Source organism: Euprymna scolopes, chromosome 28, assembly GCF_053919585.1.
Source record: "Euprymna scolopes isolate OS-2025 chromosome 28, ASM5391958v1, whole genome shotgun sequence".
Lineage (NCBI taxonomy): Eukaryota > Metazoa > Mollusca > Cephalopoda > Sepiida > Sepiolidae > Euprymna > Euprymna scolopes.
The window spans coordinates 30,926,285-30,940,579 of record NC_136509.1 but is presented as its reverse complement, the minus strand read 5'-3'; the positions used below and the strand labels follow the sequence as shown (position 1 = coordinate 30,940,579).

The window sequence follows — 14,295 nt, the reverse complement described above, 5'->3', positions numbered from 1 at the left end:
TCTAGGTCGTCTTCTGCTTGCGCGCGTCCGTGTCGTGGAGTCCATAGCAATACATCACTCACCAATTCATGCTTGCTCCTCAGACAATGACCGGCAAATCAGATGCGTCTTTCTCTGATGGTATTAGATATGGCAGGTAAGTTACCATTGCGGATCTTGCTTGCCTGTTTGTTTTTTTTTGCTTCTAAATCTGGATGACGTCATCATTTTGTGTGGTATTTCTCTATCTATCTTTCTATCTACTTATCCATCCATCATCTGTCAGTCTATCTATATATCTATTCATTTTTTTTTTACACAGTGGTCACCACTTATCAAGGCCCGGAAGCCACTCAGGGATAAGGATTATCGCAAGTACATTACGTTAGTGTGGAAATTTGATGAAGTGTTTACTTAAGGGGGTGGTTCATTAGGAATTTGTTAACTTGGACTTGAACACATCCAGGTTGTAGTCAGGTGGGAAGCAGGCAGATGGAACAGAGTTCCACAGGCGTGCAGTTCTAAGAAAGAAGCTTTGTTCATGGAATCCACATTTTGATTTAGGCACAGATAAAGAGTGGGGGAAATTTTCATAGTGGATTCAGCTAGACGGGTGTTTTTCGTGAAAGATTGACGAGGGGGAACCATAGAATGGAGCTCAGCTGAGCACCTGCCATGAAAATAACGATAAAGTAAAGACAAACTCGCAACATCTCTTCTGTGAGAAAGAGGTTGCAGGGAAGAAAAAAGGACATCCCCCACTAAGCCACAAAGTCTATTTTGTACTCTGTCAAGGCAGGATAGGCTGTTTTTAGCAGCTCCTGCCCAGATATGGCAGCAGTATTCCATTCTTGGACGTACTTGGCTTTTATATAGATAGAGAATTGCATCAGTAGTGAGATATCTTCTGGAGCGGTAGAAGGATCCCACCATTTTTCCAGCGACCTTGGCAACAGACTTGATGTACGTGTTCCATTTCAGACCAGGAGTAAAGGTCAAACCCAGAAGCTTGTCAAAACACGGCGCCTCACCCACACGAGAGCCATCCATCACAATTGATGCCAGCTGGGGATCAGAGCGTTGATGATGTAAGGATAGGAGTTTGGTTTTGGATGCATTAAAGGTAACCAGCCACATCTTCCCCCACTGAACCACGCGCTCGAGATCAGAGGAGACAGAATCAGAAAGAACTTTGTCATTTACAGCCTTTGATGTGTTGCCGTAGATGGTCGTGTCATAAGCATAGATGTCAACGAATGATTTAAGTATGTGTTTAGGGAGGTCATTGGTGTAGATCAGGAAGAGAGTTGGGCCCAGGATTGACCCCTGAGGGACTCCAGCATTTATATTGCAGGCCTCCGATTTTTGTCCATCTACCACTACTCTTATGAGCCTATCGGAGAGAAATGATTTAATGATTGAGAAAACATTTCCAGTTATACCGTAGCTGGAAATCTTGTGAAGTAGACCCTCATGCTATACTTTGTCGAAGGCCTTTGATATGTCAAGAGCAATTGCCCTAGAAAGGAAGCCTTTATCAAGAGATTCACTAATCCTGTGAGATATAACCGTCAGCACATCTGTGGTAGATCTTACAGAGCGGAAACCATATTGTGTGTCACTAAGAAGATTGTTTCTGCTGAGGTGGTTGAATATTTCTCTATTTAATATGGATTCCAGCAACTTACTCATAACACACAGGAGACTTATTGGTATGTACTGAGAGGGAGATGACTTATCACCTGAATTCTTAAATAGAAGGCAAACTGAAGAGGTCTTCCAGGGAGTCGGAAAGCACTTCTCCTTAAGGCAGCGCTTAAACAGTTTCGTAAGTATGGGAGCAAGTTCTGGTTGAAGCTTTTTTAACACTATAATTGGGATGCCGTCAGGGCCAGTTGCTTTACTGGAATCAAGTTTCTTGATTAGCTTGGCGACCTCATGCACGGATATTGTATGTTACCTAGCGTGTTCTGTGTTATAGGAGGAAATATGAGGAGTTGATGGCCTTCGTCGCATAGGGTAGAATTAGCTGCAAAGTTCTTTGCAAATAGTTTGGCCTTGTCTGATGCTGACGAGATGACCTCTGGTCCATTGATAATGGTTGGGATAGAACGTACACTTTTGTTCAGGATCCTATTTGTTATTTGCCAAAACTGGTGGGAACCAAACCACTGATCAGCTACCTTGGATTTAACAGACTGAGCATATAACTCTCTTGCATTTTTTATTACTCTTTTACAGTGGTTGCTGGCAGTCCTGAAAGCAGCTTTAGTCTCAGTGCATCTATTACATTGGTAGCTATGGAAAAAGTGATTTCTGTGTGCGATAGCCGCAGCACATTCTGAGGAGAACCATGGCTGGCTGTTAGGTTTTTGTTGGAATTTTTTAGATGGTATGAATTGGTCTATGCCTACAATTAACCATTCAGTCAGGTCTGATACTATAGAGGACACTTCCTTTTTAAACATGGAGTGCAGAGGTAAATCAGATATGAATATACGGAAGCTATCCCCGTCAGCCATAGAATATCGGTATACAGTACGTACGGTAGAGGGGTATGTCTGAGGACTTATTACATTTCGTTTTTATCTTAACTGATACGATGGAGTTGTCGGAGGATCCTAGAGGAGAATGAACAAAACATGAACATAGCTCAGGGGAAGTTGAGAGAAAAAGGTCTAGGAGGCTTGCATATTGACCGGGTGTATCGGGCATACGGGTGGGTTCGCGAACAATCTGAGTGAGGTCATAAGCAATGGCAAAATCGTGACAAAACCTCCCCTCATCGTCTGTCTTATTTGAATGGGTCAGCCATTCCACGTTATGGATGTTGAAGTCACCACAGATGTTAGCCGAGGGATGTGCAGACAGGATGTGGTCTATTTTCTCAGATATGCTCTTAAAGATAGTAACTCCGCTGTTGTGGGGGGGCGATAGAGGGCAAATATAAATGCAGTGGTGTTAGCAAGTGCAACCCGGAAGCACATATAGGGTAAATTAGGATCTTCTCAAGAGATATCCCTGCCACACGGGAAGCTATCTTTAATGTAGGCACATATTCCATGCCCATGGTGATCTTGGGGGTCAGATTTAGCTGTTAAGTTAGAATATCCGTTAATTATGAACTCATCTAGGGAAGTGGTCGGCCCTAATCCAGTTTCGCTTAGAAATAATATGTTCGGTTTCGTCTCCTGTAATTGGGTTTCAACCACTGGAAGGTTGGAACGTAGACCCCTGATGTTGGAGAAGGAGACCTGGTAGTAGGGGTCTACGTTGGAAGATGGGGTTTTAGCTTTATTCGAGTTTTTTCTATCCATCTATCTATCTATTTGTCTATATACCTATTCATTTATCCATCTATCTATCTATCTATCCACTAATCTATACATCTATCACCCATCTATCTATCCATTAACGCAGATATGTAAGTACAACCAAGCACAGTGAATAACATCACAACAATGTGGGACTAATATATGTCAGAATAAAAATTAGAACTGATGACGGTAAAAAGATCCAAGCATTTTCTCAGCATCACATTGTATCCAACCATTTTTCTCAGCATCACATTGGATCCAACCATTTTCTCAGCATCACTGGATGCAGATATTACAAGTTTATGAAGTGAACATGATGTAACTTTGGCATTGCTGAAAATGTAAATAAGCAAGATTTTTATAATGGAGTGAAATCAGTATCTGCGGTGCGTGGTCCTTTTAAGCTTCCTTTGTCTCGAAGTGATTCTACCTTCCTCTCCCTTTTATTATTAGAATTAGCTTTTTTCATCAAGTGGCTTCATACCTTGTCTGGAGCAACTTCCATACAAAAGAAATAAAAATTTAAAAAAAAAAAAAACTCCCTTCTGAACACTAGCTTCACTAAAACCAGCAGTTAAGATGAGGGGAGGAGGTGCTGACGTTAAGACAGGCATGAGTAAATGCTTAGAAAAATAGAAATTAAAAAAGAAACCGAATATTGAAAAGAAAAAGGAATGAAGAGAAAAACAATCGATGAAATAAAAAATAAATAAATAAAAAAAATAGAAAAATAGAAATTAAAAAAGAAACCGAATATTGAAAAGAAAAAGGAATGAAGAGAAAAACAATAGATGAAAAAAAAATAAATAAATAAAAAAAATAGAAAAATAGAAATTAAAAAAGAAACCGAATATTGAAAAGAAAAAGGAATGAAGAGAAAAACAATAGATGAAATAAAAAATAAATAAATAAAAAAAATAGAAAAATAGAAATTAAAAAAGAAACCGAATATTGAAAAGAAAAAGGAATGAAGAGAAAAACAATAGATGAAAAAAAAATAAATAAATAAAAAAAATAGAAAAATAGAAATTAAAAAAGAAACCGAATATTGAAAAGAAAAAGGAATGAAGAGAAAAACAATAGATGAAATAAAAAATAAATAAATAAAAAAAATAGAAAAATAGAAATTAAAAAAGAAACCGAATATTGAAAAGAAAAAGGAATGAAGAGAAAAACAATAGATGAAAAAAAAATAAATAAATAAAAAAAATAGAAAAATAGAAATTAAAAAAGAAACCGAATATTGAAAAGAAAAAGGAATGAAGAGAAAAACAATAGATGAAAAAAAAATAAATAAATAAAAAAAATAGAAAAATAGAAATTAAAAAAGAAACCGAATATTGAAAAGAAAAAGGAATGAAGAGAAAAACAATAGATGAAAAAAAAATAAATAAATAAAAAAAATAGAAAAATAGAAATTAAAAAAGAAACCGAATATTGAAAAGAAAAAGGAATGAAGAGAAAAACAATAGATGAAAAAAAAATAAATAAATAAAAAAAATAGAAAAATAGAAATTAAAAAAGAAACCGAATATTGAAAAGAAAAAGGAATGAAGAGAAAAACAATAGATGAAAAAAAAAAAAATAAATAAAAAAAATAGAAAAATAGAAATTAAAAAAGAAACCGAATATTGAAAAGAAAAAGGAATGAAGAGAAAAACAATAGATGAAAAAAAAACAATAAATAAAAAAAATAGAAAAATAGAAATTAAAAAAGAAACCGAATATTAAAAAGAAAAAGGAATGAAGAGAAAAACAATGAAAAAAACAAAAAGTAAAAAAATAAGAAACGATATTCAGAATGTAAATTTAGTATTATTAGACTAGGCTACTGTTCAGGAGAGCTGGAGAAATCATAGATTATGAGAAACTCATTCAGTTAATCGTTTGTGTTAGATTGAAAGCAGGTTTGCAAAGGTAGCCAAAGATAAAAAAATTAATAACATCCATATTCATATCTTTCTCTTAACAGCTATGACTTAAATATTACTACATGTGGTGATATTTCCTTTTGTGACAATTTCAACCTTTTCGTTCTTTCTTTTCTATATAAGCTTTGACTGTTAATAGATAGAAATAGAGAGTGACAAATACAGAAGTATATATACTGTAAAATAAGACCAGTTAGAGTAGGGGAAGTGAAACAACATGGTTGATCAAAAGACGATTTCAGGTTTTTTCAGCTCTCGCAGGGAGGTATCGATGACCAACTACATACAGCACCTGGTATTTCTGAGTGGTCACCCATCTGGTACTGACAAGACTCAACGTTGCTCAACTTTGGTGATCTAGCGAAAACCAATATGTCAACATGATTATGCACTATCAGCTAAGCTCCAACCTTTGTCCAGCAATATTGCATCCCTATGCCTATTTTACAAGTACTTTAATGAAATTTACTTGCTATGTTGGTTCAGATGTTCAAAAAGAGGAGTATTTTTCCGAGATGATTTTCTATAGCGTCTTCGACTCGTCTCCATGCACCCAGCATTATGTGACGCACAAAACATCCCAGTTTGCAATTGCAGTTTGCAACAGCCTCTTAACAGTAAAATGACTTCCTTGCATGAAGAGTCATATTCTTCAAGAAGTAACCCTCAGAACATGGCCGATCTAGAGGAGTAAACCTCAATAAGCAATCTTATTCCAATGGATAGCAGTAGTCCATGTGGCATCCAACGAAAGTGTGCTAGCGGATCAGTGAACGGCATTGTTGTGCGGATGATCATCTTCTTGCCACAATGCATCCGTTAGCAGAAAACTATGGTTAGATAGTGTTGTGACAAAATACTCATCCCTGTTATTAAGCATGGGCATAGGTAAAACATAGTGGATCTAAAGGAGTAAACCTTGTAAAGAAAGTATGTAGTGAAGCCAAGACTACTATTTCTCCATTACATCTCTTTCTCTCTACTCTTCCTTTTCCCCCTTCCTTCCTTCCTCAAAAATGTGACCAGAGGTTGTAACCAATCAGGATGGAGAACAGTTCTGGTGGGAAAGAAAAAAAGAGAGATACAAAAAGTGTTGGAAGCAAAAAGACGGAGACGCGAGTGGTTCCAGAGTCAGGGGACATAAATGAAAATCACAAACTTTCTATAACCCGGTACCACTTGTACGCTGAAATGAATATAACACCGTTTCGTTTGGAAGTTCCTTTGTTTCTTTATTATTATTATTCCCGGGTCAGTTTCTACTCCCGTCTTATTAATTTCGACGACTCTACAAAAGGGGGACCCGCCGAAATGGTGACCTACCCAACAAGAATTACATTATGGTAACCGCCATAAGTATACAAAATTTTAATTATCCAACAAGGAGTACAAATAAACAAGAAAGACCTTATTCCATGGAGTTTCGAAAAATGCAATTCTTCTCAGAGGAAAGAGGTTTGCAAAATATACAATAAATTTTGCAGATTAATGCATTAAAGGAAACTAAAAATATGAAATTAATCATATTTGCATACAAAAAAAGTTATTAAACAGTTAGTGACAGTTTATAGGGATTTAAAATTGATTAAGAAAGCAGGAAACGGGAAAAAGTGAGAAAAAGGATATGGTATAAATCCAATAAATTAAATGGTCAGCGGGCCATGCAGAGGAGTAATATCTTCCCAAGTCAGCTTTTTTTAGCGTCCTCGACTAGTCTCCATGTACCAAGCACCATATCATGCGTAAAATAGCACCTTTTGTGGTTGCAATTTTCAACAGCCTTTCTATAGTGAATGACTGTCCATGTATGGCAAAGAATCACACCCTTCAAGAGATAATCCTGTTAATATGTATGAGCACAGAGAGAACACAAATGATCTAGAGGAGTAAACCTTGACAAAAAATCCTGTTATTCCAATAGGTAGTAGTAGTTCCTGTGGCGGTCAAGTGTGATAGCAGGTCAGAGAATATCGTAGTTGTGTAGATGACTATCTTCTTGCCAACAGATAAGCACAATACACCAGTTAGCGGATAACTATGGTGATATGATGTCTTGACAAAATACTTGTCCCTTTGAAGTGGTTGGTATTAGAAAGGGCATCCATCCATAACATTTTTGATTGTCTTAAGTTTGAACTAAATGGCGAATAGACGTCCAAGCAGACCCGTGCAAGCTATGAAAACCTTGTCTACGAATGAATAGTCAGTCAGTCATTTCATTCAGTTCCAGAATGCCAGAAGTGCTCTTTTTGCATGGTTTCTTATCTAACTCCTACCTCGTACCAATCACTAACCGACAGGAAAGTGTTTGGTTGATCCTTCTTTAACCTTTTCTGTCGGACTTATAAAAAGAAATCAAATCCCTCACAATCACATGTTTTCTCTTTGTGTTAGGATTCTAAAGATTAAACCCTAAATGTTTCTGACTTATGGAGATGAGGAGTGATCATTTGGATTCTTCAGACTAATGTTCTCATCTTGAATGCCAATCTCACAGCATTTCGGCCAATGTAACCTCCAACTTTCTTCAGTTGTATCTTGTTGAATCCAAATATTTTTCCTTCAAACTCCGGCATCTGCATGGAATTTTGAATGGAATCCCTTATTTGATCTACAGGGGCAATGAGAGTAGCATGTTCTCATTCTGTCAGCCATGATCAGGTAGTCCTTACGTTGAAGGATTAAAACTTCAACCTCCAGAACAGTGTCACTTAGAACTGAATTTTAATAAATACTTTATCCGTTAAGCCATGAGTTTTTGCAGAAAGAGTCTTGAGTTTTACAAAATACACTTGAAGAAAGTGTGGGATTACATTGACTGAAATGTCGGAGAACAATAGTATGAATAATCGAAATAATATGAACCCCCTACGTATTTTGCACATGCATGATAAAATTTTACTTACATATATCATCATCTTCTTCTAACCAATCAAGAGAATTTTTATTTTTGTTTAATCTGAAAGAGAAAAAAATAATTAAATAAACTAAATATTTATTAGATAAAAAACATCAAGTTCTAATTTTTTTTTTAAATTTCAATAACAAATTAACAAATATCTAAATATAAAAAATATTATTTTTTGGTAAGTATAATTAATTTAGTTGATGTTTTTGCTAGATAGTAGGGAGGGGCAGAGGCGATGGAGGAAGAGTGCCCTAAAAGGAGAAGCCAAGGAATCATATCATTTCCATCAGAAAACAGTTCCAATTCGCTCAGCCTGCTGACACAGATGAGAATAGATGCAGGAGGTGATGGTCCCAGCAAGCCTAACTAAGCTGATGAGTGGCCAAAAGTCTCTGTATATGTAAACTAGCCTGGGTGCCCGGCGTTGCCCGGATGTTTGTAGGTGTGTGTTGAGCAAAAAAACGTTGTAGTAGGCAGGCAGGCTCGAACCCGTGGCACGAAGGTGGAAAAGAAAATGGAGGTGCGTGTAAGGGTGTTGGTTGAGCAAAAAAAAAAAGGGAAAATTTCAAACGAAAAAACAAAAAAAAATTAGGAGTAAGCAGGCTCGAACCCATAATGCACCAGAGGAAAAGGAGGTGAAAAAAAAACATACGGTGTCTTATCGATTGTGATGTCACGGGCGGTTGAAATAACGTCTTTTATGCGACATCGTCGACACGAGGTTTGAATAACTTGCAAAAATGTCAGTGAAAAAACCGAGTCCTCCTTGTAGAAAAGTGCTCAGTTGAGGGTGAAGGAATTAATGCTTTTGGCCAATTTTTCAATATTTGTCGTCCGAAGGGTCGAACTTCAAAAGAATGCTGATCTTGCGAAAATCCATCACCTCCGTCAAAAGTTTTAGGCAGACATACAAACATATATACATACATACATACATTTAAACAGACAGGTGAGATTTATATAATAGACTAGCGGGGGTACCCGGCGTTGCCCGGATGTTTAGAGCTGTGTGTGGTTTTGGATGAATAAAAACAAAAGAATAATAAAAAAATCGTTGCCCGGGTGTTTGTGTCGGGGGGGGGGGTTAAAAAAAGTTTTGCTAGGTAAGTAGGAAGGATCGAACCAAAAGCTTTGAGGCGAAGTTGGAAAATAAAGTGTGAAAAAAAACATGCGACGTTAACCGATCGGCCATCAAGAAATAGTAAGGGAAACATGTTTGAATTTATTTAAGTATTAAGGATTGGCAGGTGCCCGTACTTAATGACTTAATGAGGTCAACTTTCACTGCGGGACAGTTTTTTATTTACTGCGGGGCAGTTTTTTTTTTGTAGTTTCCTCAAGATGTTGTCAGGGGAATCCAGCTCCCCATAAAAAGGGGATTGTCCAAATTAAATAGCAATTGTCTGATATAAGGAGAAACTCCACATTGATCAAAGCTGATTGCTTTTGGACGTTCCTGGTGCTGGGAACAATGTTTTAAGCTTCGAATTAGTTTCACTTTTCTTATAGGAAAAAGCCGAATTCACACGCGGTGATCCAAAAATGTGGAATATTTAACTTTTCAAAGTCGGGCAATTTAAATAAACAGGCGACCCCTGTTGTTAACTCGGAGACATTATGATTTAGACGTGATATAAAAAGTTTTAAGAAGGAGTGAGCCGACCGATCGCTTCCTGGAAAAAAACCTTTTGCGGACATACACAAAAAGTGTACATATATAGATACATGCATACATACATACATACACACACACACATTTTCGCTTTTATATATATAGACTAGCGGGGGTGCCCGGGTGTTTTGGGGTGTGTGTGATCAGTGGGGGTATGGGGGTGGTGTTAATGAAAACCTAAGAATAAGCAAAGTAAAAAAAACAAAAAAACAGAAAAACGAACGTGAAAAATAACCCCCCCCCCAAAAAAAAACAGGTGAAAAATGGCTTAAATAACCCTGCTTCAATATTAAAATTTTAAAAATCGAAAAAAAAAAAGACATGTCACACCACGATTCAAATCCAAAACGTTTAGATAATGAGGCTGCGCTCTAAGCAACTGAGCTAAGACGACGTCGCCGAAATTGTGTTGCTTTTTCAAATATTTAAAGTAAATCAGGTTACAACGTCATATGACGCATGCGTAGAAGCAAACTCGCCATGAGAGGACCGTTTTTGCTGACCCCCCCCCCCTCCCCTGTAGAAAACTACTGATTTCAGGGTGAAGGAATTAACGTTTTTGGCCAATTTTTCGTTATTTGTCGGGCGAAGGTTGGAAGTTTAAAATGATACCGATCTAGCGAAAATCCGTGACATGTGTGGAAAGTTTTTACGAGACATACAAACACACATACATACATACATACATACAAACAAACACGCATACATACACACATTTTCGCTTTTATATTTATAGATGGCACATCTCCCTCCAATTTATTCATTCTAAATCTCTCTTTCTCTCTTGTATAATGTTTGGTAAGAGTATACAACACTAGTACTAAAGTGATGCCCTCTCTTTTTTTATGCCTAAAATGAAGCAGAATTTCTATGAGCAAAGTTTCTTTCTAAAAAAAAACTTCTAATCTGTGGAATGTAATACTATGAGACCAGTAGCATGCAGAGGTCTCGTGATGCCCAGGGTCAACTCCTTGATTGCATATCCCAAAGACACAAATTTAAACCCTAGTATGGCGTCATATTATTTCTCTCTCTGACTGAAAGCACCACCAAGATGAGAACAGTAGTCAGAATAGTCTACATAATTGATGGACGCAGGTGATTAAAAGTCTGCCTCTTTAAATATGTAAATAATAAATGATATTTCAGTTTTCTGTCTTTGTTCTGTTCAAATAAAACTTTTTATAATAAATCAGTGTCCACAAAGTTTTCTATCAACAGTCGAATGCAAACATTAATGACAGAAGATGTACATGTGTGATATTTATACACAAGGTAAGAGTATACCTATACTCCTATAATTTTTTTTTTGTATATTGATATTCCTATTAAAAACCCTTTTTTCTATTTATTTAAAAAGAAAATACAACTTTGTTATATATAGAATTGCATTCATCTGCAGAAGATTTAGCTAATTTGCATATTCCTTTGAACATTCATTTTAATTAATTCCCTATTAGTTTTTTCGGTTTTCTTATGGGACTAGTGGGGGTACCCGGCGTTGCCTGGGTGTTTGTAGGTGTGTGTGGTGTTCGAAGCCCTGAGGTGAAGTTTCAAAATAAAATCGGCCAGCCAGAATGAGTTAGTGAAAGATGTTTGAATTTATTTAAGTAAGAACGAAATTGACAGGTGCGCGCCCGGAAGTTGTCGAGCGTTACGACGACGACGTAGGTTTGTTTGTTATAAGTGAAGTAAAAAATGAAAACAACGTTCAAACTTAAGCGGGAAAAAAAGCATAAAAAAAACTAATGTAAGGCAAACGAACAATGAAAACAGAAAAACGAACACGTGAAAAATGGCTTAAATAAACCCGTTTAGATATTAAAATTTAAAAAATCGGTGGGTAACCGGGTGTTTTTGGGTGTGTGGTCGGGGATGGATAAGCGAAGTAAAAAAAAAAAACCAGAAAAACGAACGTTATGTGAAAAATGGCTTAAATAACACTGGTTCAATATTTAAATTTAAAATATCGCAAAAAAAAAAGAAGACATCTCACACCACGATTCAAACCCAAAACGTTTAGATAATGAACCAACGCGCTAATCGACTGAGCTAACACGACGTACATGAAATTTGTTCAGTTTTTAAACTATTTAAAGTAAATCAGGTCATGACGTCATCTGGCGGATGCATAGAACCGCTCGCCGTCATGAGAAGACCGTTTTTATTGACTTCCCCTGGTGAAAATTGTCGATTTCGGGGTGAAAAAATGAACGTTTTTGGCCAATTTTTCGATATTTTTCGAGCGAAGGATGGGGCTTCGATATGATACCAAGTTTGTGAATTTTCATCGTGTCTGTCGAAAGTTTTTAACAGACACACAAACATACACACATACATGCATACATTTTCGCTTTTATATATATAGATGATCACCTTTAGTTAACTATTACGTGTAATTATATTCACGCAGTAATATTTGTATTTGCGTAATATTTGTAGAAAAAGGTTATAGTAAACACAAACCTCTTTCTATATATATTTATGCGTATATATATATATATATATATATATATATATATATATATATATATATATATATATATATATATATATATCTTTGTTTAAAAAATTTTGCCGACCAAATTCCTCAGTCAGTTTTGGGTCTACAGACATGAAACTTAATATATAGGGTATTCGAACTCATGCAAAACTTTATATTTGGGTTTAAGCTCGGGAAAATCGGTACATATGTGTGAAAATTTAAAAAATTAAATTTGCCAGGTGAAGGCATGCGTAACGTAGTAGCTATTGATTCATGTTTTAATTTTTAGTCTTGCAGCAAACATGTCTTCATAGCTCAGGCATTAATGTCAAAGGAAAAAAATAAATCGTAAGTTAAACATTTTGGTTTCGATTCTCAGTGGTGGCACACAAATCAGTTTTTTTTTTTAACTTTTTAAATCATTACTATATATTGGATCCGATATAATCCGTACAGAGGCGATGGATTTTCACGAGATCGGTATCGCTCTGAAGCTCGATCCTTCGGACAACAAATATCTAAAAATTGGCCAAAAACAATTATTCCTTCACTCTCAACTGGACAGTTTTCTACAAGGAAGGGTTGCTTATTTCGCTGATATTTTCAAGTCATCCACTCTTTTCGATTGTTTAGATTTACATCACTTCTGGTTTGGGGATGAGCGCAACAGTAAAGACATCAGGGTTTTTTCCCGTTCTTTTCCTCCTTCGCAGTACAGGTTCAAGCCTGCCTGCCTACTACTACTTTTTTTTTTTTTTTTGCTCCGCACACACCTCCAAACACCCGGGCAACGCAGGGCATTCAGGCTAGTATGATAACAAATATGAAATCTGCATTAATTAAAATATCATATTTAAGCGTATTTTACAACCAAGAATTGCCAGGCGCCCTGTTAGTAGAGTTATACAATCAAAAAGGTTTAGCACAGCAGAGCGAGTCTTTGGTTAATCTATTAAAAATAGAATCTTTCTTGGAGGGTCAATGTCATAAAAGTTGAAAGTGGTGGCCAAAAGTAAAATTCTATGTTAAATGTTTTTTATCTACATTTCTTCCTTTTTCATGATCCTTCTTACAAAAATACATTCTTGAGTTATGATGATGTGATCCCTGCAAAAGAGGGAACAGGATAATTTTTTTATATCAAAGAATGCAGATGAATATGTCAGATTCCCAGCTGGCAAAAATGAAGACAATGCCCTTCTTTTCCTTGAGTCTTTTTTTTATTCTCTTTTCATTTAACCAAATCTAAATACCTTTTCACATACTACTACTAATATATATGTATATGTGTGTGTATGCATATATGTGTGTATATATATATGTATGTGTATATAAATATATATAAATGTATATATGCATATCTTTATACATATATATATACATATATACATGTATGTATACATATATATATATGTATATATACATATATATGTATATATACATATATATATATGTATATATACATATATATGTATATATACATATATATATGTATATATACATATATGTATATATACATATACATATATCTATATATACATATATATATACATATATATATATATGTATATATACATATATATATCTATATATACATATATATATATACATATATATATATGTGTATATATACATATATATATCTATATATACATATATATATATACATATATATATATGTGTATATATACATATATATATCTATATATACATATATATATACATATATATACATATATATATCTATATATACATATATATATACATATGTTTTATATACCATGATTTTGGTCTTTGTCAGAAGGTCACGGTTCTCAAATACTCTCTTCCTTAGCCTTGAGAAAGCCCTACTGGCACAGCTGAGATGGTGTTGTATTTCATCATCTATGTTGGCTTTTGATGATAGAATGCTGCCTAGGTATGGGAAGTGGTCCACATTTTCCAGTCTAGCGTTGTCGATGGAGATGTTTGGGGGTGAGACTGGAGTACTGTTTGGTGGTGAT

At 35.5% G+C, this 14,295-nt stretch overlaps 1 protein-coding gene across 3 annotated transcripts in view; it reads right to left on the bottom strand.

Moving 5' to 3' along the window:
* LOC145249553 (katanin-interacting protein-like) overlaps positions 1-14,295 on the bottom strand; it is a 648,058-nt gene that overhangs the window by 431,217 nt on the left and 202,546 nt on the right. For all 3 annotated transcript variants that reach the window (XM_080111227.1, XM_080111229.1, XM_080111228.1), the window contains exon 18: positions 8,134-8,186. In XM_080111227.1, coding sequence (XP_079967353.1) covers positions 8,134-8,186 — 53 coding nt within the window. The remainder of the gene's footprint in view (positions 1-8,133; positions 8,187-14,295) is intronic.